The sequence below is a fragment of the Polyodon spathula genome, chromosome 16 (assembly GCF_017654505.1).
Source record: "Polyodon spathula isolate WHYD16114869_AA chromosome 16, ASM1765450v1, whole genome shotgun sequence".
NCBI lineage: Eukaryota > Metazoa > Chordata > Actinopteri > Acipenseriformes > Polyodontidae > Polyodon > Polyodon spathula.
Window position 1 is genome coordinate 37,166,619 of NC_054549.1, and position 21,827 is coordinate 37,188,445.

The 21,827-nt window shown below is 42.5% G+C and overlaps 1 protein-coding gene across 1 annotated transcript in view; it reads left to right on the forward strand.

Annotated features, from left to right (window-relative positions):
* LOC121328621 (semaphorin-3G-like) overlaps positions 1 to 20,365 on the forward strand; it is a 38,312-nt gene extending 17,947 nt beyond the window's left edge. The window contains exons 3-16 of the mRNA XM_041273467.1: positions 871 to 933; positions 6,564 to 6,683; positions 9,676 to 9,766; positions 11,619 to 11,735; positions 12,255 to 12,397; positions 13,751 to 13,865; positions 14,163 to 14,232; positions 14,513 to 14,657; positions 15,986 to 16,217; positions 16,708 to 16,799; positions 17,361 to 17,402; positions 17,502 to 17,727; positions 18,114 to 18,247; positions 18,503 to 20,365. Coding sequence (XP_041129401.1) covers positions 871 to 933; positions 6,564 to 6,683; positions 9,676 to 9,766; positions 11,619 to 11,735; positions 12,255 to 12,397; positions 13,751 to 13,865; positions 14,163 to 14,232; positions 14,513 to 14,657; positions 15,986 to 16,217; positions 16,708 to 16,799; positions 17,361 to 17,402; positions 17,502 to 17,727; positions 18,114 to 18,247; positions 18,503 to 18,970 — 2,058 coding nt within the window. The 3' untranslated portion in view covers positions 18,971 to 20,365. The remainder of the gene's footprint in view (positions 1 to 870; positions 934 to 6,563; positions 6,684 to 9,675; positions 9,767 to 11,618; positions 11,736 to 12,254; positions 12,398 to 13,750; positions 13,866 to 14,162; positions 14,233 to 14,512; positions 14,658 to 15,985; positions 16,218 to 16,707; positions 16,800 to 17,360; positions 17,403 to 17,501; positions 17,728 to 18,113; positions 18,248 to 18,502) is intronic.
* The last annotated feature ends 1,462 nt before the right edge of the window (positions 20,366 to 21,827 follow it).

Genomic DNA, 21,827 nt, shown 5'->3' on the forward strand with positions numbered 1-21,827 from the left:
CTTGATGAGATTTTGGGATCAATAAGCTACTAACAACCAAACGAGCAAGATGGGCCGAATGGCCTCCTCTCGTTTGTAAACTTTCTTATGTTCTTATGAATGGATGCCAGCAGTTTTATATCAGTCACCAGTTTTATTCGCACAGAGGTTTCAATTAAGAATTAGAATTCTGATCTGTGCCCGGTGTTCTACGGTAAAAACAGCTGTTGCAAAGAAACCTCAAAAACTGGAGCAGACATTTTTCATTAAATCAGTTCACTATTAAACATCGCAGCTGTCAGAACTGGAGTCAAAGGGATATTTATTTCATGTTAACTGATTTGGGATAAATGGGAGCATTACCTAATAAAAAAGACCCTCTGTCTTATTACCCTCATTTTAGATGTAAGGTATGGTTACTCTGCTGCAAAACTCTTACAGTCCATCGCCAGTGCATTTGACAGATAAGTTGGTCATTATTCTCTCACTGATACAGTAATGGTTTCTGTATTCACATTTCAGGATGCATCCTATTAAATCATTACAGTATGAAGTACATCAAGTTTCATGAGAACTTTAGACAAAGCATTCTGTCAGTAAAGCCAACAAGGGACAGCTGTTAAAAGCTTTCAGATAACTCAAAATGCCGTTACTGTTTAGATTTCAAAATATTTACACTTTAGATGAAAAAGCTTTGAAAAGCATCCCCTCTTATTCCCATCACTCTCATTCCCAAGCACAGTTAAAACATGTCAATGCTTGATATCAAATGGGAACATGTTGAATGACCTGGTATATTTCATTTGACAGATGCACAAAGGTGGTTGTGTGTGTCTGTGTGTGTTTCTGTGTCTGGCACTAACTCTGTCTTTCTCTCTCCTTGTCTCGCAGATTTACTGGCCCCCACTGCCAGGTGACAAAGAGGACTGTGTTCTCAAGGGCAAAGACCCTCTGGTGAGTGAAGGGTGGGCTTAGTCAGTTATTTTTTTAACAGGAACATATTTGACAAAACAATTAGATATCATGGGGAAAGATTTGATGAGTTTCAATCCAGTACTATACAGTACTTCACCAAACAGGACTTTGAATAATACCTTGAGCTAGATACCATTTTTAATCCAAGCAGAACCATCAGAAGACCACAGCATTATTGCAACATAATGGAATTTTGCAACATAATGGAATACATTTAGAACCACTAGTACATAGTGGTCCAGAGATAATTAACTGATTGTTATACTACAATGGAATACCAGTGTGTTTTGGTCCATACCATTGGGATATCATTTGTACTATTTAAAGACATATGAGAGTATCACCATTCTGCATCAAACTGTTGTAGTGTCAATGCATTCTTTAAAGATCCTTTGAGAAGTATTTTTTTTAGTTAGAACCCACCCTAGGAGACTTCAATAACAGCATTACAGATTCAAACCTATACATTACAGTGCATTCCTAGGTACTGTACAACCATCAATTAACAATGGTACTGAAGTTTCAGGAGCACAGTCGATAAAAAGACCCGAGGGCCTTGGCGTTCATTTAGCAAAAGTAGGCTTGTTATTTGGATTTAATTGTGCAAGTCCAAGGGAGGAGACTTTTCAATTGAAACATTTTGGAATCTAGGGTAATAATTGGGAAGATATTGAATTAACCCAACCGCTGAGATTAGGAGATCAAGGAAGGTGAATAACGTGAATGAAAGAGATGGCTCGGAGTTCGTCTTTGAAACATAAACTCAACAATCATATGAAGCCCTGTGATTTAAAAAAAAAAATGTTTTTAATAATGGACAAAAGAAGCCATCTGTTATCATTTACAATACATACTGTTTTTTAACTGAGAAATGTGAAACGGTTGTTCTGCCGTGCTCAATATCTGACAGCCTACTTGTGGAGATTTTAAAGTCCCAGCGCTGAATTGAAATGACGGGAGGGAGGCAACGGAGGTATTGAATTCTTTTGATGTGGCAGGTGAGGGAGAAACATAACAAAGACATACTTGAATGGGATACCTCTGTTTTAACAGAAGAATTCTGCTGGATAGTTAAAACAGGACTGAAATTCATAACTACGAGCCCATGCAATGATGAATTCTGTCAAGCGGTCAGGTCCTAAACTGTTGGTTCACTTTTTTTTTTTTTTTGTTCTGAATCATAAAAATACATTCCAGACTGAAATATTAATATTTTAGAGATTTAATCTGAAAACGCTTGAATTCAGTGTCCCTCTAATGGTTATTTGTAAATGTATTAAGCTTTGAAATACTATACCCCTATTACAGAGTGAGACAGTCTAATGGCTGTATCAAAGAGTGGGCAGACAGTGAAGCGATTACATACAAGGGTACATGGTGTAATGACTATTACACTGGACAGCAAGATGACTGTGTTACAGTTTGGACTGTGCAATGACGTCCACTAGCTCCAGAAGCAGGTAATAACACAAGGTGTGCAGCGAGTCTCTTACTGTTAGAAGAGGTGTCATCCAGTGCAGTTTGGTTAACAAAGCTGGGCTGCTCAAGCTGTGCAAAACGAATCTGGTTACAATAAGAGAGACCCAGCACATGGCCTATAAACTTATTACAGTTCACAAAAACAAAAGATTATACTCAGGAGCTGCTGTTAAACATAAAACGTTTTTTTTTTTTTTTTTAAACTTAAGAATTCTGTAATGTGTTCTATGCAAGGGATGACAACGTGAATACAAGATAACGGGACTCTGTCAAATCCTCAATGGTGATTGGTTGATTTCTCACACTGTTTTATAATGCACATTAAGTTCTGAAACAAAGGCTGAAAGAAGTGAAGCAATGGGCAGCACAATCCTCAAGGCATCTGAAGGCAAGCCAGGGACACTTTGTTCAATTATTCAGAGAAAACAGAATCACAGGAAATCAAGAGCCTGGAATTATAGATAAAGGGTACTGGCACTTGAGTTTAAAAACAACTCCAATCCAGCCATTTACACTAACCCAGAGATCTGAATTACTGCTACACACACAAGATAGCGCAGTATTCTTGGCATATAAAAGGAGCAAATGAAAATAAACTGGATTACTTTGAAAAACAAGCAGTAAACTGCTTGAGTTGCCCTAGTAGGTATAGCATACACCCATAAACACTCAATCATTTAAAACACACTTAAAATATGCTTTTTTATATAAACGTAGGTATTTCTCCTGTTGAAATTAATAATAGTTTTACACTTAAGTCCGTACGTCACTTTCCTATCCACTACTATCCAGCAGTGGTCTAATGGTCTCTCTCTCTCTCTAAGGGTAAAATAAAGTTGAGTGGAAATAGGAGAAGATGCTCTTTTTTTTTGGCTCTTAATTCAGATTTTCAAATGCTGGAACTGTGCTAATCAGATTCATCCTAGGGTCACACTAAGACCCAATGGACAATATTGATTCTGGAAAAGATAAACAAAAACGCAGATTGAAAGGATGCCAGATCCTGGAACGAGAACATGTTGATCAGCAGTGAACTCTTATCCAGATGGCAGTTTGATCGTGAACTATGGCCAGGGGGCAAAGCTATCCAGAACTGGCTTTCAGAAACACAATTCTAATGGTCAATGATTGTCCACCTGATTTCCATTCCTCTGTGAATGCCTTCATGCTGGGCTCTTCTTGCAACGGAAATGAGCAAGACGATCAAGCCAAGTAGCTTGAATGAGCTTACTGGGTCAGTAGCCATCGCTTGGAAGAGTGTTGAGATGAAGGTGTTTCAGAAGGTGCTGATGATGGAAAGATGACGAGAACAAAGGCTCCCAGTGTAATAAGCATTTTCACGTTTCAGTTTACGACCATGTCCCCAGCTGTCCATAACTTTAAACAATGAATACTACATGCTGGGGTAAAGCAACAAGATAACTAAAGCAAGCAATCCTTTTACCATGAAAATATTTAGAATCTAAACAAGACAGCTAGTTTAGATGCAACCCAGCCTTGGGCAAACACAGCCCCCCCCCCCCGTGCTTTATTAAGGGCCTAATGGAGGGTAACGACCGACTAATGAGAACTGGTCACTGGTCAGCTGCCCCCTCAATCTGTTTGCTTTACGATCTTTATCCTCGGAGGTCATTATTTTGCCCTAGACATTAATTTATCTTCTGGCTCTGTGTTATTGCTTTTCAAAAAACACCATGCCCCCCCCCCCCCCCCCCCCCCCCCCCCCCCTGCCCCCCCCCCCCCCCCTCCCCCCCCCCCCCGTACCGGTTCAGTGTCTCCTGGGGAGACTTGAGACCTCCCTGGTGGAATGCAGATACCCCTGTTAGTGAGAACCTCCAAGGGTCCTTCACTCACAGAGGCCTTGGTCATTGAAACACAATGTGTGAGCCACATTCAAACTGTGATTGTGAATTCGAAGACACGCCATTGTATTCAGTTAAAGCACAGGGAGCTGACCCTTAGTTAAGGCTTGCATTGGATAATGAATGTTTATTTACACAGAAATTCCGTCACGGGATAAAAGGAAAGAAAAGGTAGCTCGGGGCCAGTGTTTTAAGTATAAAGTGAAGGCTTTGGGAAAGTCCAAATATTTATGCCAGCTGATATTGGATATGCCCTTTGCAAATGTATATGTTACTTGTTTGTATAATGATACTTAAAACTAGCAACTTAGCTTTAACATTGTTTTAATTGGTACAGTGGCACAGTCCTATAGGTAGAATGTCATACCTTTTAGCTGAGATTCTATAGGTAGAATATCAGAATATCATAACTCTAAGATTAGGTGGTGTGCTCAGCGATGTCCCATTCATAGGAACCTGCTTGGTTGGGAATTCACTAAAGCATTTCTAAGCGTTTGCTTAGCTAAATCCCAAATCATCTTGGTTTTGCACAATGGTTTTACCTGGTGGCACTTGCAATCAAAAGAGACCACAGTTACTCAGAACCCAGTGAATGCCAATACAATTTACAGCCAGAAAGCATTCCTGTTTGCACACTCCTTTGTCTCGCCTACACTGTGCAGAATGCTACCAACTGCTTCCAGTTATGGAAGTTATGTACACAGAAAGCATGAAGTGCTCTTAAAATGATTTACCACTGTGGTACCGTTAATCACGACTATAAAAACATTTTAAAAACAAACAAAAACATTCCACATGTGGTTTGATATCTGTGATATCTCTCGATCAGCCAGCCTGTCTGCTGTGTCAGGGCTGAGTCTGTCATCCCCTCCTGTTTGGCCTTCGCTGTGCAGTAGAAACGTGTTGCCTGATATCCAGCTGACAGATATACGCTGTAGACCCCTGAACCTTTAGCCAGCCCTGCATGATATGCTGCTTTCTTTGGCCCCAACGACTTTAATTCCCCATTAAAAGATTATATCTGTCTGTTTAACTTGGACTTGCTGAGTTGTGAAGGAGCTATGGGATAATCCAGCTGTGAGATTCTGTAGGGGATTACACTGCCACGGGGAGCACCTATCTCCTCTTTCCAGCCAGGGGAGTTATAAGACCAAGCTGATAACTGCTATAGAGATAGTGCAAGCGATGTTTGTCTCCTCTATGGGAACTGAGCAAGTCTGAGTTTAATAAGGGTTGCCTTACAGCACAGAATCTAGTCTTCACATGGTAGGCTATTCCATACTAAAAGTGCTTCCTACCTCTAAACTTTCTTTTACTCTGCTTCCATGTACGCCCTCTAGTTCTTCTCTCAGTGCTGCATTTGAAGTAGCCTCTCAGGGAGTGTCTCTGATTTAAGAAAACAACAACAATCTGATTTTTAATCCTTTTAATGGCTGGTATTGTTCACTGTATATACCAGACTACTGTACACTCACCTGCAACCACCTGCCAATGGTGTGAAGAGTCATGTCAGGATAAATCTCATTGCTGTCTGCTCTGTGACAATCCCAGGAAATAATAGCAGCCCTTTGAGTAACTATAACCATGGAGCCAGCGAAGCAGACAAGTTTGACATCTTGGCCTAACTGAAGATAAAACTCCTGGCAATCTTCCGCTTGGCCAGCCAGACCTCCTGTTTCCTATAGTAGCAATGCCAGCAGAGGAAATGGCCCTTCCCTTCAGGTCCTGTAATACTCTTTCTTAGCAAGTTCCTGAATCGCTCCCCCAAGGACTCAGTGGTCACCAGCACAGACTTGTTTCTTGAGGTTTTTTTATGTTGTTTGTTTGTTTAAATAGACAGAGAGTTTTCATTTAAGGCAGGCAGTGTGTGATAAAAATGAATACTGTACACAAAATCTGTGAATGCAATAAAGTATCCAATACAGTATATGAACGCATATGAAAGTACAATGCAACCTCTTTATTTTGCTTTCTGACTTACACAAAAAAAAAAGTGAAATATCGAAAACAGTGAGTCAGTGAAGAGCTCTTAAACAAGAAATCACAGGACTTTTACAATGTACTGTCAACATGGCCTACCAGTGAGTTAAGAAAATGAGTGAATGATAGAACAGTGAAAACAGAAAGAGAGCAGTATGCAGTAGTATTATGTTACACTTTCTGTACATCACAGTATATACACTGGACCATATCCACCGAGCTTCAGGTTATTTAAAGAATGCTTTTTCCTAGTCTCTTTTAACAATGTCTCTGTTTCTCCCCCGGCAGAGCGAATGCGCTAACTATGTCCGGATGCTGCACCCTTACAACCGGACTCACCTGCTGTCCTGCGCTACCGGAGCCTTCCAGCCCATGTGTGCCTTCATCTACGTGGGTCACAGGGGAGAGGTGAGAGGCCACCACTGATTCAACACTTCTTCCACAGCTTAACCTTCTTTCTGATGTTAAAAGGTGTTTCTGTGGTGTTCTGTTACAAAGCTGTTTTAGCACCAGGTTACACTGTTAGTCTATTATTTTTGGTAATTGCTAACACAGGCAAAGTTAGGAAACGAAAGCCCTGTTGATTGTATGTAACCTTCTGGGCTTGGAATTCATTGCTCAGAGATTGCTGGCTCAGAGAACTGCGTATGTTAGGCGTTGAGGATAAGGACATTTCTACAAATGCAGAAATAAGTCAAACAAGCAGCATCCAGGTGTAAGCTGTAGGTGTTGATCAGCATTTTTTAACAGGAGCGTAGCGACAGTGCAATTCTAATGATAACCCACTGACTACAGGAAATAATTCACAGGAGACTTAACAGCAGCTGCTTTGTTAGACCTTTTTAAATTTGCACTAATAAAAAAGAAAAAACAATGCGGCTCGTTCCAAGATGGAGAGAAATGCTCTATTGAGCACAGAACTGGACCAGCAAGCACATCCACACTGTCAGACAACAGTCTTGGGCATAGGCCTGGGGGTCACATTCCTGACCTCTGAAGGATGCCCTTGTTCTGTTGAAGGACGACTCCCGCCAGGCTCCCCTCCGAATAGCATCTTTAATAAGCAGGGTCTTGGCAGGTCAAGTTACTAAGGGATCCCATCATATTCAACAGACCCAGTGAATAATCAGACAAGCCGCTCTCTGTTCGGTGCAACAAACGGATGCCTGTGTTTTAACCAGGCTCTGTCCAGCGCCTCTTGAAGGGTCCTGTGCTGCTGAAGTGTTTCTTCTTTACTGGGTGCCCATGGATTCAATAGAGCTTTGTGTTGAGAGCCTGGTGTTGGAGACTCATGCTTGCCAGAGACCTGCTAAGATCAGGCACAGGCGAGATATACCGTATGTTAGAACAGCCAATTCATTAAAGGGACACTGTGTCTGTGTCTTAATTTAAACTCTTACCTGCATAAGAATTCAGATAAACCTTGTTTACCTACTATGGACAATTTTTCCAGCCCTCGTTTTGTACAGGTGATGAAACATTTACTTAGTGTTTTTTTTTTATTTTCAAAGAATATATTACGAAATAGCCCTCAAAATCATAATGAATACAATCCTGTATTTTCAAACAGGCATCCGCTCCGCTTGTCCAGAGAGTTGAGATTAAATGACAGAAGTACCGCTCATCTGCAGAGGTGCATGCTGGGAGTCTGGAGGCTCGTTGCGTGCTGTGGCGAGACTCTATCCAGTCCTCAGGCGGCGCGAATGAGTCTTAAAAGGGTCCAGTGAAAGCTGTTCTGTTTGAGTTGGCAGGTTCCAAAGGGCCAAGAATTCAAAACGGCAACCCCCAGCACCCCCCCTCTAATCAATAGCAGGCTGCGTTTATTTCCTCTGTTAAATTGATAATGACTTATTCCAGGGAGGCTTTCCTTGGAATCAAAAGGAAAATGTTTGAACAAGAAAAATGTTCCCAGTGTTGGTGCAAGAAGAGAGAGGAAGTCACTGCTCCATGTCGGGCTGGAGAGCAGGAATACTAGTGGCATTTATAAAACTAATATTTCCTCTGTTATTTTAGTAGCCTTTTGCTCTGAGGGCTCTGCACAACAGTTCTGCCACATCTGGCGGTTTTATAAAGCGAGAGATTTGGAATTTACTGCCAGTTTTTTTTATTTTTTTATTTCTGCAGTTTCCCACCATGAGATTTAATGAACCTTTGCAAAGCAGTGCTGGAGCAGGTACAAGCTCAGCTACACCAGGCAACCAACCAAAATGATATTCCCACCCTCCTCCCTCTACCAGCACTCCAGTGCTGTGTGTGTGGGCAGTCAGCTGGGTTGAAGTGCTGGTCACTGTCCGCATGACTCCATTGATCTCACTGTACCTGCTCCGCTCCATTCCATTTGTTGTACATTTGTCTGAAAGATGCAGTTTTGAAAGAAAAACTCTTTATTTTTTCATTGCAAAACTCGGTCTCTGGTACTAGACTTGGTTAAAAGGAAGGTCTCAGTTTGATGCCTTGCTGCAAACTCGGGCAAGCAGCTGGTTGGGTAATGACAGGAAAGAAAGAGTTGAAGGGGACAATTTCAAACTCCAAGGAAGACTATGTAAGCAAGGCTTGCAAACCAAAGAAAAAACTCTGTGTAATTCCAGACGTCATGCTGTAAAATTGAAATATAAGCTTGTGATGAGTTTCTTTCAACACTGCATGCTTGAGCCTATATAAAGAATGGAAGGACACAACAGGTAAGATTAAAGGAATTATATTGTGGAATTATATAGCTGCAACCACTTTGAGGTGTAACACTGATCACCTATAGCAGTGGTTCCCAGCCCCAGTCCTGGGGACCCCCTGCGTCTGCTGGTTTTCATTCCAACTGAGTGATCAGTTACTTAACGAGGCCCTTCATTGAATTGATCATTCACTTAATTAGAGCTTTTTAATTTTTTTCACCTCTTAAACAGTTGCAGAGTTCAAGTTACTTATAAAATGTTATTGCAAACCATAAACTAAGGAAATTATCAATTCAATTAAGTAATTGAGAGCTCAGTTGGAATGAAGTCCAATAGACACGGGGTCCTCAGGAACGGGGTTGGGAGCCACTGATCTACACTACCAGGGTCACTGCAGTATGTGAGGGAGTGCGAAGATGTTGGATTTATGGATCTTGCCAGATTTATGGGACAAAAGTTAAACAGTGCTGGTCCTTGTGCAATCCCAGTCTTTTAGCAGGGCTGAACCCGTGGAACCCTTTTCTCATCTGCTGCCAGCAGTCAACTACACTGTATGAACTGCTTGGCTGAGTTGTGAAAGTAGAGCTGAGCAGGTTCTGAAACCCTCCAGCACGTTTACATCAACTCCACGTGGGCAGCCTGCAATGACGGGCTCGCCTCTTATTTAACAGCACTGCAGGTTAAAGCTAACTCCTCCTCCTCTCCGCTCTGTGTCTTGTTTTGTTTCACAGCATGTGTTCAGGATGGACCCTGCTAGCGTGGAGAACGGGCGGGGCAGGTGCCCTCATGATCCCGGCAAGCCCTTCGCAAGTACCTTCATCGGTGCGTGCCTTTCTTGAAATATAATACAATAGGAATTGTAGTTTTATCAAATCGGATTCTGACAAGAACCTTTCTGCTACATTTAAACATTCTGTATTCTATGCCTTTGTTTTTAGAACTTCTGTATTGCCCAGTATTTTGAGCCATTCCAGATGACATTACTTACGCCCAGCTGAGCTTTCCCTCTGTATGTTTTGCCTATTTCAGCTCAGTGCTATAAAATCTTAAATAGCACAAGCTGCTATGCTGTGAGAATATTACAGTACTCCCTGATGTTGTTATTGTCGGATTGGGTAAAGCTTAAGGTCTCTTTTTTGTTTTAGTTTTTAATTCCCTGCTTTATCAAATGATCATATCATGCCATCAGCGCATGTCATGCCTCATCTACCCAGCATCATGATGTCATGATGTGTGAGAATGCCACTGTGCAATCTGCATACACGCCATTACAGTGCACAACATTTGGACCTCCTTGAGAGTAACGGCAGGTTTCAAACTCCAGCTAAACACAGAGCCCTAGACAAATGCATCAAACACTGCTGAACACACAGAGCCTTATGCAAACGTATCAGACACTGCTGAACACACAGAGCCCTTTGCAAACGTATCAGACACTGCTGAACACACAGAGCCTTATGCAAACGCATCAGACACTGCTGAACACACAGAGCCCTATGCAAACGCATCAGACACTGCTGAACACACAGAGCCTTATGCAAACGTATCAGACACTGCTGAACACACAGAGCCCTATGCAAACGCATCAGACACTGCTGAACACACAGAGCCCTATGCAAACGCATCAGACACTGCTGAACACACAGAGCCCTATGCAAACGCATCCGACACTGCTGAACACACAGAGCCCTTTGCAAACGCATCAGACACTGCTGAACACACAGAGCCCTATGCAAACACATCCGACACTGCTGCCAACAAGGTCTCAGTCCTGGCTGCAAAATGCACTAGCATGTTCTTTTCAGAGTTAACGAAAATTCATTTGACTGGCTTCAAAGTTCAAGCATCCGAGCCAAACCTGCTACACCTTACAACACGGCACAAATCAAATGACACACAAGCCATGAGTAATGGTTGTAAAACAGTTGTAAGTACTGTATAAAGTTCAAAATATATATTTCTAATAAAACACTTGCCCGATGTTCTTCCTATCTTGTGTTCCGATTAATGCCAGCCCCTAACCGATAACATCTCACAAGGCATATAATAAAAGTGATCCTATTTCAACAAAGGAGTCAGTGACCAATCATCCCATTAATAGTATTCTGCCTGGCCGATCCCTGGGAAGATCTCAAATGTCTCCATTATCTTCCTTTGGGTCCAGCCATGAGTTATGGCGTAATCTGTCATAATTGGAATCTTCTATTCATGTTAATAAATGACACAAGGTAGTTTATAATCTCTTATGTGCTATTGAGACAGAGTAATCCATAATTAGCAGTGAACAGATCAGCCATACTAACAGTAGTGATATTAGGCCTGCTACTACAGAATTATCATTGATAACCCCCTTCCTGCTGCGTCAGAAGCCGATATCCAAGATTATACAACAAAGGCATACATACACAGACACTGAGCACAATGTCATTATACGATGCTTGACACAATATGATAAAAATGAATCGATACACAATTATTCAATTCACCCCAAGTGATTCCCTCACTTGGATCTTATTTAAATACAGCCGTGCTCTTTTTTTTTTTTTTTTTTTTTATACATGATCGGCACCCTCGGTGGGTTTAAAAAGTGGATATTATAAAACATTACCAATGCATTACCAGTGCCTGCCTGCCTGGTTGCTAACTCTGTCTCTCTGCCCCCCTCCCCCTGCAGGTGGTGAGCTCTACACAGGGCTGACGGCAGACTTCCTGGGGCGGGATTCAGTGATTTTCCGCAGTATGGGCTCCCGCTCCACCATGAGAACAGAGACTGACCAGCGGCTGTTGCACGGTTAGACCCTCCGACCCTGCCGAACCCTCCTGCACTTCCAGAGATTTAATTATTAGGGCTGCTGGATGCAAGTCAGTCTATATAAATAAATAAATAAATAAATAATTTTAGCAACAAGGCCATTTTCCATCAGGAAGCTTCTGGTGCAGATCTTGCTGATTTAACCTTCAGCTCTGTCTGAGAATTACAAAACAAACAAAGTCTTGGAAGCTGGTAAGAATTTAATAGACAGCAGCTAACCATGTGGGAGTTAAATTTAACTCTGATTTAAAACAGATTAATTAGTCTACACTTGAAGACTTCCCCTACTTTCTTTACCGAGCTGCTCGCTGTTGATTCATTGCCGTTTCATCAAATTTTCCAGGCAGTAAAACTTGGATATTAGTTTCCAGGAAAACATTGTTTGTTTAGCTTTAGTATATGTTAAACTGGGAACATTTTTGGTGACAGAAATTTTCCTCATGGTTCAAACAGTCTTGTCGGACTGGAATTCACGCAAGGATTTCTTCCTGTCTACAGATCCCAAGTTTGTGGCGGCTCACTTGATCCCGGACAATGACGATCGCGACAATGACAAGGTCTATTTCTTCTTCACCGAGAAGGCCATGGAAGCCGATGGCAAAAGTGGCGCCATCTACAGCCGCGTAGGGCGTGTGTGCGTGGTGAGTCTGTGGCATGGTTAATCGGAATTGCTAACTTCATAAATACAGTAAAACCAAGAGCAGCAGTTGGACTGTTGTAAAAGTTTTGATCACACACAAACTATTATCAATGGAGTCACTCATGAACATGTTATTGAACAGTTGGACTGGTTTTCTTCCTCAATCTTCTTGTTGAGTCGATCTCAATCCATTATTGTAGATTTAAAAACACAATGCCAATCATAACAGCTGGCTTGCAGTGTGCTTCATTCAGTCAGTAATTCAATCTCCGGCTTTCGGGGAAAAGTATGGAAGCCCACAAGCATTCAGTGACATGCTTCCCAAAACATGCTTCAATGCATATTATAATGCTCCATGGGCCAGCTTTAAAACTTTATGTGTCAGTGATGCATTAGAAGCATCAGTAAATAATACAGTGAGAAGTACTTGGGCCAAACCAAACAGATCTTGCTTCACAGCTGCACTGCGTTTGGTTCAGACTCAACAAATGCCTGAATAGCACTCGGGTAAAACTGCTCTCATCACTGATGATTCCTCACAGTCACCCTCAACACATGCCAGCATTTCAGCTCTGGTTTTAATCGCTACATACATGCAGCACATTGAAGTTGGCGTTTTGCTAGCGGCTATAATTTCTTGAAACCTGATAAGGTGCCGTTAAGCAGTCTGCCACAATCAGCTGTTCTGATTTAAACTGGTTTGGCCAAGCTTTTGTGTGCATGCATACAGATACAGACAGCTACTTTTTTTAAGAGCAGTACTATAATTACATCAGGCCTTTCCTAGACAGACTTGAACCTCCAGTGACTTTTCAGAAGTGCTAAAATCAACACCGATGTAAAGATTTGCTGTCGAGAGGCAATAACTAACCAGAGTCACTTCACACAGTGGCTGATCACAGGGCACCAAGAGATGCTTCAGGGGTTTCATTGCTTGGTGTGGATAAACTCCCTCAAGGGCGCTTTAGTGTTCCCTGTCTGCAGTCTCTCTGGCCCTGAAACAGGTTGCTGCTTGCATGCCCTCAACGGTACAGAAGGTTGCACGACATACCACGTATCGCAGGTGCTTAGCTAATTCCAGCATTGAAAAAAAAAAAAACATAATACCAGCATTCTATTATGTTGCCACATCCCTACAATTAAAGGTTTTTTCATGCCTCTCTTTGTCTATGTAGGGACTTGTTTTATTTTTATCAGCTAGTTTGTATCAACGTGCCATTTTCATAGTGGGCTTGAACAATTCTTCACTGAATGTCGGTATTTCGGTGTTATCCGAGAGCAGAAAGAGACTAATGAATTGCCCAGCCCCCATGAGTCCAGCTCTGTAAAGCAGCTCTCTCTCGCTGTGTTACAGAACGACGCGGGCGGTCAGAGAGTGCTGGTCAACAAGTGGAGCACCTTCATCAAGGCCAGGCTGGTGTGCTCCGTCCCCGGACCTCATGGGATAGACACGCACTTCGACGAGCTGGGTAAGATACATTATTGATCCGAGTACTTTCTTGTTAGGTTTTTTAATTTTTACTATTAAAACAATTGTATTTCTTTCTGACAATGAGTCTTTAAGCTTGCTTTTGACAGCCCTGTGCATATTATTCTGTAATCTTCACAGTGTTACAGCATGTATATCTAGTGGTGTGTTTGCATTGATATATGTGAGTTGGTGGGCGGGTTCTGGGGTTCAGGAGATGTCCTGATTGGAAGGCTGCCCTTTCCTATAACCCAGCCCCAAGGTACACGCAAGTTAATCCTTTGTGTCTGGTTCTCAGAGGATGTCTTTCTGCTGAGAACAAAGGATGAGAAAAACCCAGAGGTCTACGCAATATTCAGCACCATCAGGTGAGCCTCCAACTCCCCTTCCTCACATCTTCTCTCAGCTCTCTTCCACCTTCTCACTGAATAAAACCAGAATCTGTTATTTCACCAGTTAATTTTATTCCTTTTCAAAATCACTGTATTGTTCCCCCTAGGATAGTTGAATAGTTAATATAACTATAATGTTGTATTTGATTACCATTGTGATTCATATTATCTTATTATTTTAAACTGATACACTAAAGATGAAATCCCTTTCCGTATGCTTCAATAAGAACTCATGGATCTGTCTTCCTCTCTTCAGCAATGTGTTCCAGGGCTTTGCAGTGTGTGTCTATCGCATGGCGGACATCCGTGAGGCGTTCAACGGCCCTTTCGCCCACCAGGAGGGTCCTAACTACCAGTGGGGTGCCTTCGAGGGCAGAGTGCCCTACCCGCGGCCCGGCGTGGTAAGCCTCTTATCTCCATGATATGGAGTGAACTTAACCATGTGTCAGTCCCAGATCAGCAGAACGGTGCGGTGTGGTCTGCAGTGTTGTCTCTATACATTGTGGCTTCATTGTTTGCTTGGGAAAAAAAAATTGCCTGCATTTGAGCCAAGTTTTTTGTTTTTTTAACTGAAACTTTTAAAAGTTTACTACGATCAACCTTAGCAAAAGCGTACTAAAGCATAATAAAACTAGCAAATGCATGGCAAAGCACAGGCAAGCATAGTAAAGCATGGTAAAATAAAATTATGGGCTATACTATTTTTATGTTCCTTTTAAGCAATGTTTTCAATACCTGCCAGGTCAGTACATTATAACTCTGCTCTTCACGGCAACAGCAATTCAGTAATCTGGAAAATGAGAATGTGAATCATTCAGCAGAGCCAGTGCTGAAACATGAACTTCTTTGAAACAAAATCACCAACATCGATTCATACAGTGCGGCTTTCAGGAATCCTGCCGAAGCTGCGCCTTTCTGTTTCTGAAGAATGACACACACTCACACTCGAGGCTGGCAGCTCTCAGAGAGATGGGAGTCACACACACAGCCTTGTTGTTCGACTGTTGGTTCCTTCAGTTGAACCCCTTTATGTACCACACAACATAGCAAACAAAGGGAAAGCGTGTCTTGAAACAACATCTTCTGACGGGACGGGAACCTCTAGGGTTTCAGAATGTGCTTCGATCTATTTAACCTTACTTGTTTCGAACTGTCTGAAGTCTGTCATTAATATCAGACACAGAATGATGTTTGATGTAGATATCAAAGGTCATTTGCATGTGTCTGCTGCATTTCTGGGTGAATGCAGTGCTGCTTGTTGCTGTTTTTAATGTACCAATTGCTACTTATGTATTTAAGATCTTCAATTGGGCTTTTTGACCCCTTATAAAAGCTGAATGACTCCTGCAATGGTTAACACCTATGACAGAAAAAGCAAAGTGAGTGCATGGCTGAACACAAGCATTGCAAACCATAGGCCAGTATGGTAAATCCTGGTGACAAAGCATGATTAACGTTAGTAAAGCACATTCAATCTGTAGCATGAGCTTGGGTAAAAGCATGGGAAAACTGCAAAATTACAGGTTACCACAGTCAGGAGACAGCATTTAACATGAAGCGAATCTAATTCCAGAGTACAGAGGATGATATTTGGTTCCGCTACTATGGCGTGGTATTGCAGGCAGCTCAGTTAACCCCCAGATTAGACAATGGGAGCAATGTGGCTCTTGAAGACAAGACAGAAGTTTTTCCATTAAGCTTTTATTTATTCTCTCTCTCTCTTCTCCAGTGCCCGAGCAAGATCACAAACCAGCCGGGCCGGCAGTTTGGCAGCACCAAGGACTACCCAGACGGAGTGCTCCAGTTTGCCCGCAGTCACCCGCTCATGTCCCAGCCAGTGTATCCGGTCCTGCAGCAGCCTGTGCTGGTCAAGACCAACGTGGAGTACCGGCTGCGGCACATCGTGGTGGACCGTGTGGAGGCCGAGGATGGGCAGTACGACGTCATGTTCATCGGCACGGGTGAGACAGACAGCTCCTTTACCCACCCTGTTGGAGGATATAGGGATATATAACATCTTGTGGGATCAGGGTCTGATATATACAATGTCTGCTGGGATCAGGGTCTGATATATACAACGTCTGCTGGGATCAGGGTCTGATATATACAACGTCTGCTGGGATCAGGGTCTGATATATACAACGTCTGCTGGGATCAGGGTCTGATATATACAACGTCTGCTGGGATCAGGGTCTGATATATACAACGTCTCAGGGTATCAGGGTCTGATATATACAACGTCTCGTGGTATCAGGGTCTGATATATACAACCTCTTGTGGTATCAGGGTCTGATATATATAACCTCTTGTGGTATCAGGGTCTGATATATATAATGTCTGCTGGGATCAGGGTCTGATATATATAACGTCTCGTGGTATCAGGGTCTGATGGTTGCTGGCACTATGATTTGTTAAGCCCTTAATGACTCCCTGCCCTCTCCCCTTCTCCAGATGCTGGCTCCGTGCTCAAGGGGATCGTGTTGCGCAGCGGAAACTCTCTCCACACTGAAGAGGTAACCCTGGAAGAGCTGCAGGTCTTCAAGGTATGAACCTCGCACCTTATAAAGGTTTGTCATAGTATACAGATAGGAGCGTAAACTGGAATCACATTGAAAATCATGGTAAAGCACAGGAAGGCATTGCATATCACATACATGGTGAATCTATGGTAAACCATGGAAAACACATGTTATCAAAACTGCAAAATTACTTTAGTAAAGTTTAATAAGGACTGCCCTGATCTAAGGTAAGAAATCTTCTGAGTTAGAGACGCTCAGTGATTAGAGAGTTTTGGCTCCAACTGCAGTGTAATTGCACTTAAATTGCATGTGTGTGTTGGTTACATAGTAATTACATAGTACTGTAAGTACACAATCACATGTGTAAACACAGTGTAATTACAGGAGACACTAGCAACTGCCAAGATGTTTATATTTTTTAACTAGACATTCTGTTACACTGCAATACACAACCATGTGCAATTACTGTGTCATTACAGTATAATCACACGCTAGTTGGAGAAACTTAATGAAAGTGCCACAGATTGTGCTGTATAGCACGCTGGTGACAAATCAAGTGTTTCATTCTCCGTTTCCAATTTTCAGGTGCCAACACCCATTACCTCCATGAAGATTTCTGTCAAACGGGTAAGTCTTTTAGACACTGTACTGCATCTCTAACCAGAACTTTGGTCACTGCAGTGACTGGCGCACTGTATTATTAACCCCATCCCATTTCCTCTCCAGCAAATGCTGTACGTGGGCTCCCAGGTGGGAGTGGCGCAGGTGAGGCTGCATCGCTGCGAGACGTACGGAAAGGCGTGTGCAGAGTGCTGTCTGGCACGGGATCCCTACTGTGCCTGGGACGGGGTCTCCTGCACCCGCTACCAGCCCCACAACAAGAGGCGCTTCCGCAGGCAGGACATCCTCAATGGAAACCCAGTCCACCAGTGCCTGGACCAGAACCTCAGCGGTGAGCCACCTTCACTTTCTATTCCAGTGTGGAACAGAAATACAGTAGGTCCAGAACTATGAATCCACCTGGCAAAGAAGACCACCAGCCATTCAGCTTGGACCAGATCATCTCCATAATCTAATTAGCGCATCATTTTGAGAAAATCAGAAAGAAGTTCATTCGGAGATTTTGGAGCAACCTCTTCTGCTTTTGAGTACTTTTAGCACGGCCATTATACACCAGATGTAGGCGGATTCATAATTCTATACCCTACTGTTTATACATAATTATTATTATCAGGTTGTGTGACAAGCAGTTCTTGCCTCTCTGTTCTGTGGTTAAGGGGGAGAATGCTGTAGTTTTATCTTTTTTCCTGTCCGATTCCCTGCTTCTCTCTCCCACAGTGGAAGACCTGGACAGCGCAGAGGAGAAGGTGGTGTACGGGACAGAGAACAACAGCACCTTCCTGGAGTGCGTTCCCAAATCTCCCCAGGCCACCGTCACCTGGTTTGTGGAGAGAGATGACCGCAGAGATGAGGTCAGTGCTTTGAGGACTGATCAATCCCAGCATCTAGCGTCTGCCGATTTATTTAACATATCTTTAATTATTGCAATTATACAGTGCAGGTAAGTCAATAAGGTTAGAAGTGAGTTTTGTTTGTCCTTCTTCTGCACTGTAGCAGTATAACAAACAGCGATATTATAGTCACTAATGATAATGCAGTTTATTAATGGTGGCGGACTAGTTTTCAAGCAATTAATGAGACATTTTTGTCAACTATGCTTCCCCCAGGTGAAGACTGATGAGCGGATAATCTGGACGGAGCAGGGCCTGCTGTTCCGCAAGGTGTTCCGGCACGACGAGGGGGTGTATGTGTGCCAGTCGCGGGAGCACGGCTTTGCCCAGACGCTGCTGCGCATCTCCCTGGAGGTCCTGCGTGGGGAGACACTGGTGGAGCTCTTCAACAAGGAGGGCGGGGCTGGAGATGAATGGGCGGGGTACCGGCCCCTGCCTTGCCACACCCAGCGGGCCACGCCCCATGGACGCTCCTGGTTCAAGGACATCATGCAGCTGATTGGCCCATCCAATCTGCCGCGCATGGAGGAGTACTGCGAGCGCGTCTGGTGCAGCGATAAGCAGAGGCGCAAACACAAGGCCATGTTGAACAAGTACAAGCTGGCACAGGAGAGCGGGCGCAAGGCACGGAACAAGGGCTCGGGCGAGAGGCACAGGATCCCGCGATCGCTTAGAGACACGTAGGGCATTTCATCTCATGAACGCTGACCTGGCTCTGGGGCTGAGAGGGCAAGGACTTGGCAGGAGAGAATTTCTTCAGCTTGGTGAAAGACATTTCTAGGAGTCAGCAGCCTGCAGCTCTCAGCTCTTGGCCTAACTGAACTCTGTTTGAAACACCAGACCGTATCTCTCAGTTTGGGGTAACTAGTGGCCACTCCAAGGCAACTTGCATAAACTTTTTAAACACTTCTTTGTTTCTTGTAAAATACTGTAAATGGGTCTCCTTCGGACCGCACAGCTGTTTCGTTGTGTTGACAGTTTGATATCTCTTTCCACCCCATACCGTGGTTTGTTCACACGGTACTCACAAACACACACTCATTATCACTCGCTGGCCAGAGTTTCACAGCCTCATTCCCAGGGGTTATGGTTGCAGCCTGTGAAACTCTCTTGAGTATTTATTTTATATTTTAAATAAATCTGCTGTGAAGGTGTGGAGTCAAGAAAAACCATGGGGAATTTACTGCCGAACTTACGTGACGAAAGTTGGTCATTCAACTGAAAAGTTGCGACCATTTTACCAGCAAAAACTGACAACTCTATCAGCTACTGGTACGTTTACTGGCAAAAGTGGGTCATATTTATTGGCAGACCTGAGTCTGTTTCATTGTTAAAGCACCATCTGATATTTTTCTGGTAAAATCTAATCCTTTTACTAACAGAACACAAAGCTTTCACTCTGACATGCCTTTTCTCTTTCTCATTCTTCAGCAAACAAAAGCTGACAGTCCTGCTGTCTGCTGGGATATTTTTACTGGTAAAAGCTGGATCACTTTCCCTGACTCCCCATTTTTTCTGACATTATAATGAAGTTGGCCAAGCCTATTAATGTAATACATACTGATCATTTTTTACTATAGAAAAAAAGTTACGTACGTGTTTTAACCGACAGACGTTTATGAAAACGTTTTCTTACTTTACTTATCCGTCTTCCAAAATGATATTTATGTGATAAACTATACTTTGTGTACCATTTGCAGTTCATTTTTGTTGCCCTTGTTGAGTTACTGTAGATAACGTTTGCTGTACAGTAGACCCTCGTTCTGTTAGTAGTCCATTTAGTTTTAATGGTCTTGAATTTGGAAGTCGTCATGGCAAAAACAAAGACTTTGAGCAACTGATTAAACTATAGTATCAGTCATTTACTGTTGTGACTGGTATTGGCATATGAATGAAAATGCTACTTTGGTCCAGCCAATGCAGCTATCCATATGATAGTCCCTTGCATAGCAGTGGCAACACATTGCCATTGAAAACAATGACATCATAACAGAATGCTGAATCTAACGGTAGAACTGCAGGATCCTCTGTTTTTGCCTGGAAAGACTCCAGAATCCTGGTTTTTAATAGGTGGTTTATATATATATATATATATATATATATATATATATATATATATATATATATGAATATATATATATAAATATAATATCTAAGACCGAAATGACTTCACAAAGCCACAGAATTACACTGTTTACCTAAAGGATTGTTCAAATAAACTGTTCCTGACATTGTACAGGCCTTGCAAAATGACAGCAAGCATGAGCACACCAGAGAATGACCATTTCTGCTCTATACAGAACTGAGGAGACCACCCCTGGAAAAAGTGTGTGTAATTTAATGATGTATTTATATTCTATTTAAAGACCTCCCTCATGCATGTATCGGAGTGATTTTTTATTTTTTTATTTTTTTATTTTTTGTATTTTTTGGAGCACAGCATGAGTTTGTGTTTTTTATTGAATCTTTTCTATATACTTTTTCTTTAGTTTTTTCCCTTATAAAAGCTGTTGCCAAGGCAATAAAACTTGTGTCGGTTATGATGTGCATTTTGCTCACAGTGGGGGTTCATTACAAGCGACTGCTGCAGCCTCTGCAGATCGAAAACATGACTTGACTGGATATCGCTGCAAATGAAGGGAACACAGTACAGGGCTGCTGAGTTGTCTGGCATGTGATAGAGGCACAGCCAGCTAACTCTCTGCGGTACTCCAGGGGTGTCAAACGATGGACTCTGTAATTGTGCCCACTAACATTACATTCGCAGATAGATTCGATGCTCATTGCTTGCATTACTCCAGATCATCATTAGCATGTTTTTTTTTTAGACAGGGTTATAAACACAAAGTTATCAAACCAGAAATAAGCTTGTGTATTTAATTCAGGGGCTACGTACGTTAGTCAACAGTTGTTTCCTATTCGTTGCAGAATTGTACTGGAACTGGTGGCAAAAAACGATGCTGTTTTTCTGCAGTGATTTGCATGGTGGCTGCCCCCCATGGTTAGGTGTTATTAAGTGAGCTGACATACTACTTTTCACATAGAGGGAGATTGTTGGAGGTCTCAGATTTCGCTATGTGCAGCACAGCAAAGACTCCTACCAGCTTGGAGAGCGAGGGGAAGAGAGACACCTTGCACAGGAGGTGGCAAAACAATCATGGGCTTGCATACATATTTGGGATTCGTGTTTCAATAATACACCACAAATGTTTTTGGATGAAAATGTGTTGTGTATGGGTGTGAATGTGTTGCCTTCTTTCTACTCTCTGGAACCGGCTTTGGTCAGCTTGAAAAAAAATAAAAAAAATAAATGAAATGCAAAAAAACACATGACTTTAACTGCAGAGCATGTGCTGTCTTTCTGTGTTATCTTTGTTTGGATGTTTGCTTCTAGGAGAGCTTGTGACTCCTTAATGACTTATTAGATTCATTTGAAAATCTATGTAAAGCTTCGTAATGGTGGAGGAATGTAACACGCAAAATTGCAGACCGTAATAATGAGGTATTCCCCTAAAACACCCACCCCACCAGCTATTAACAT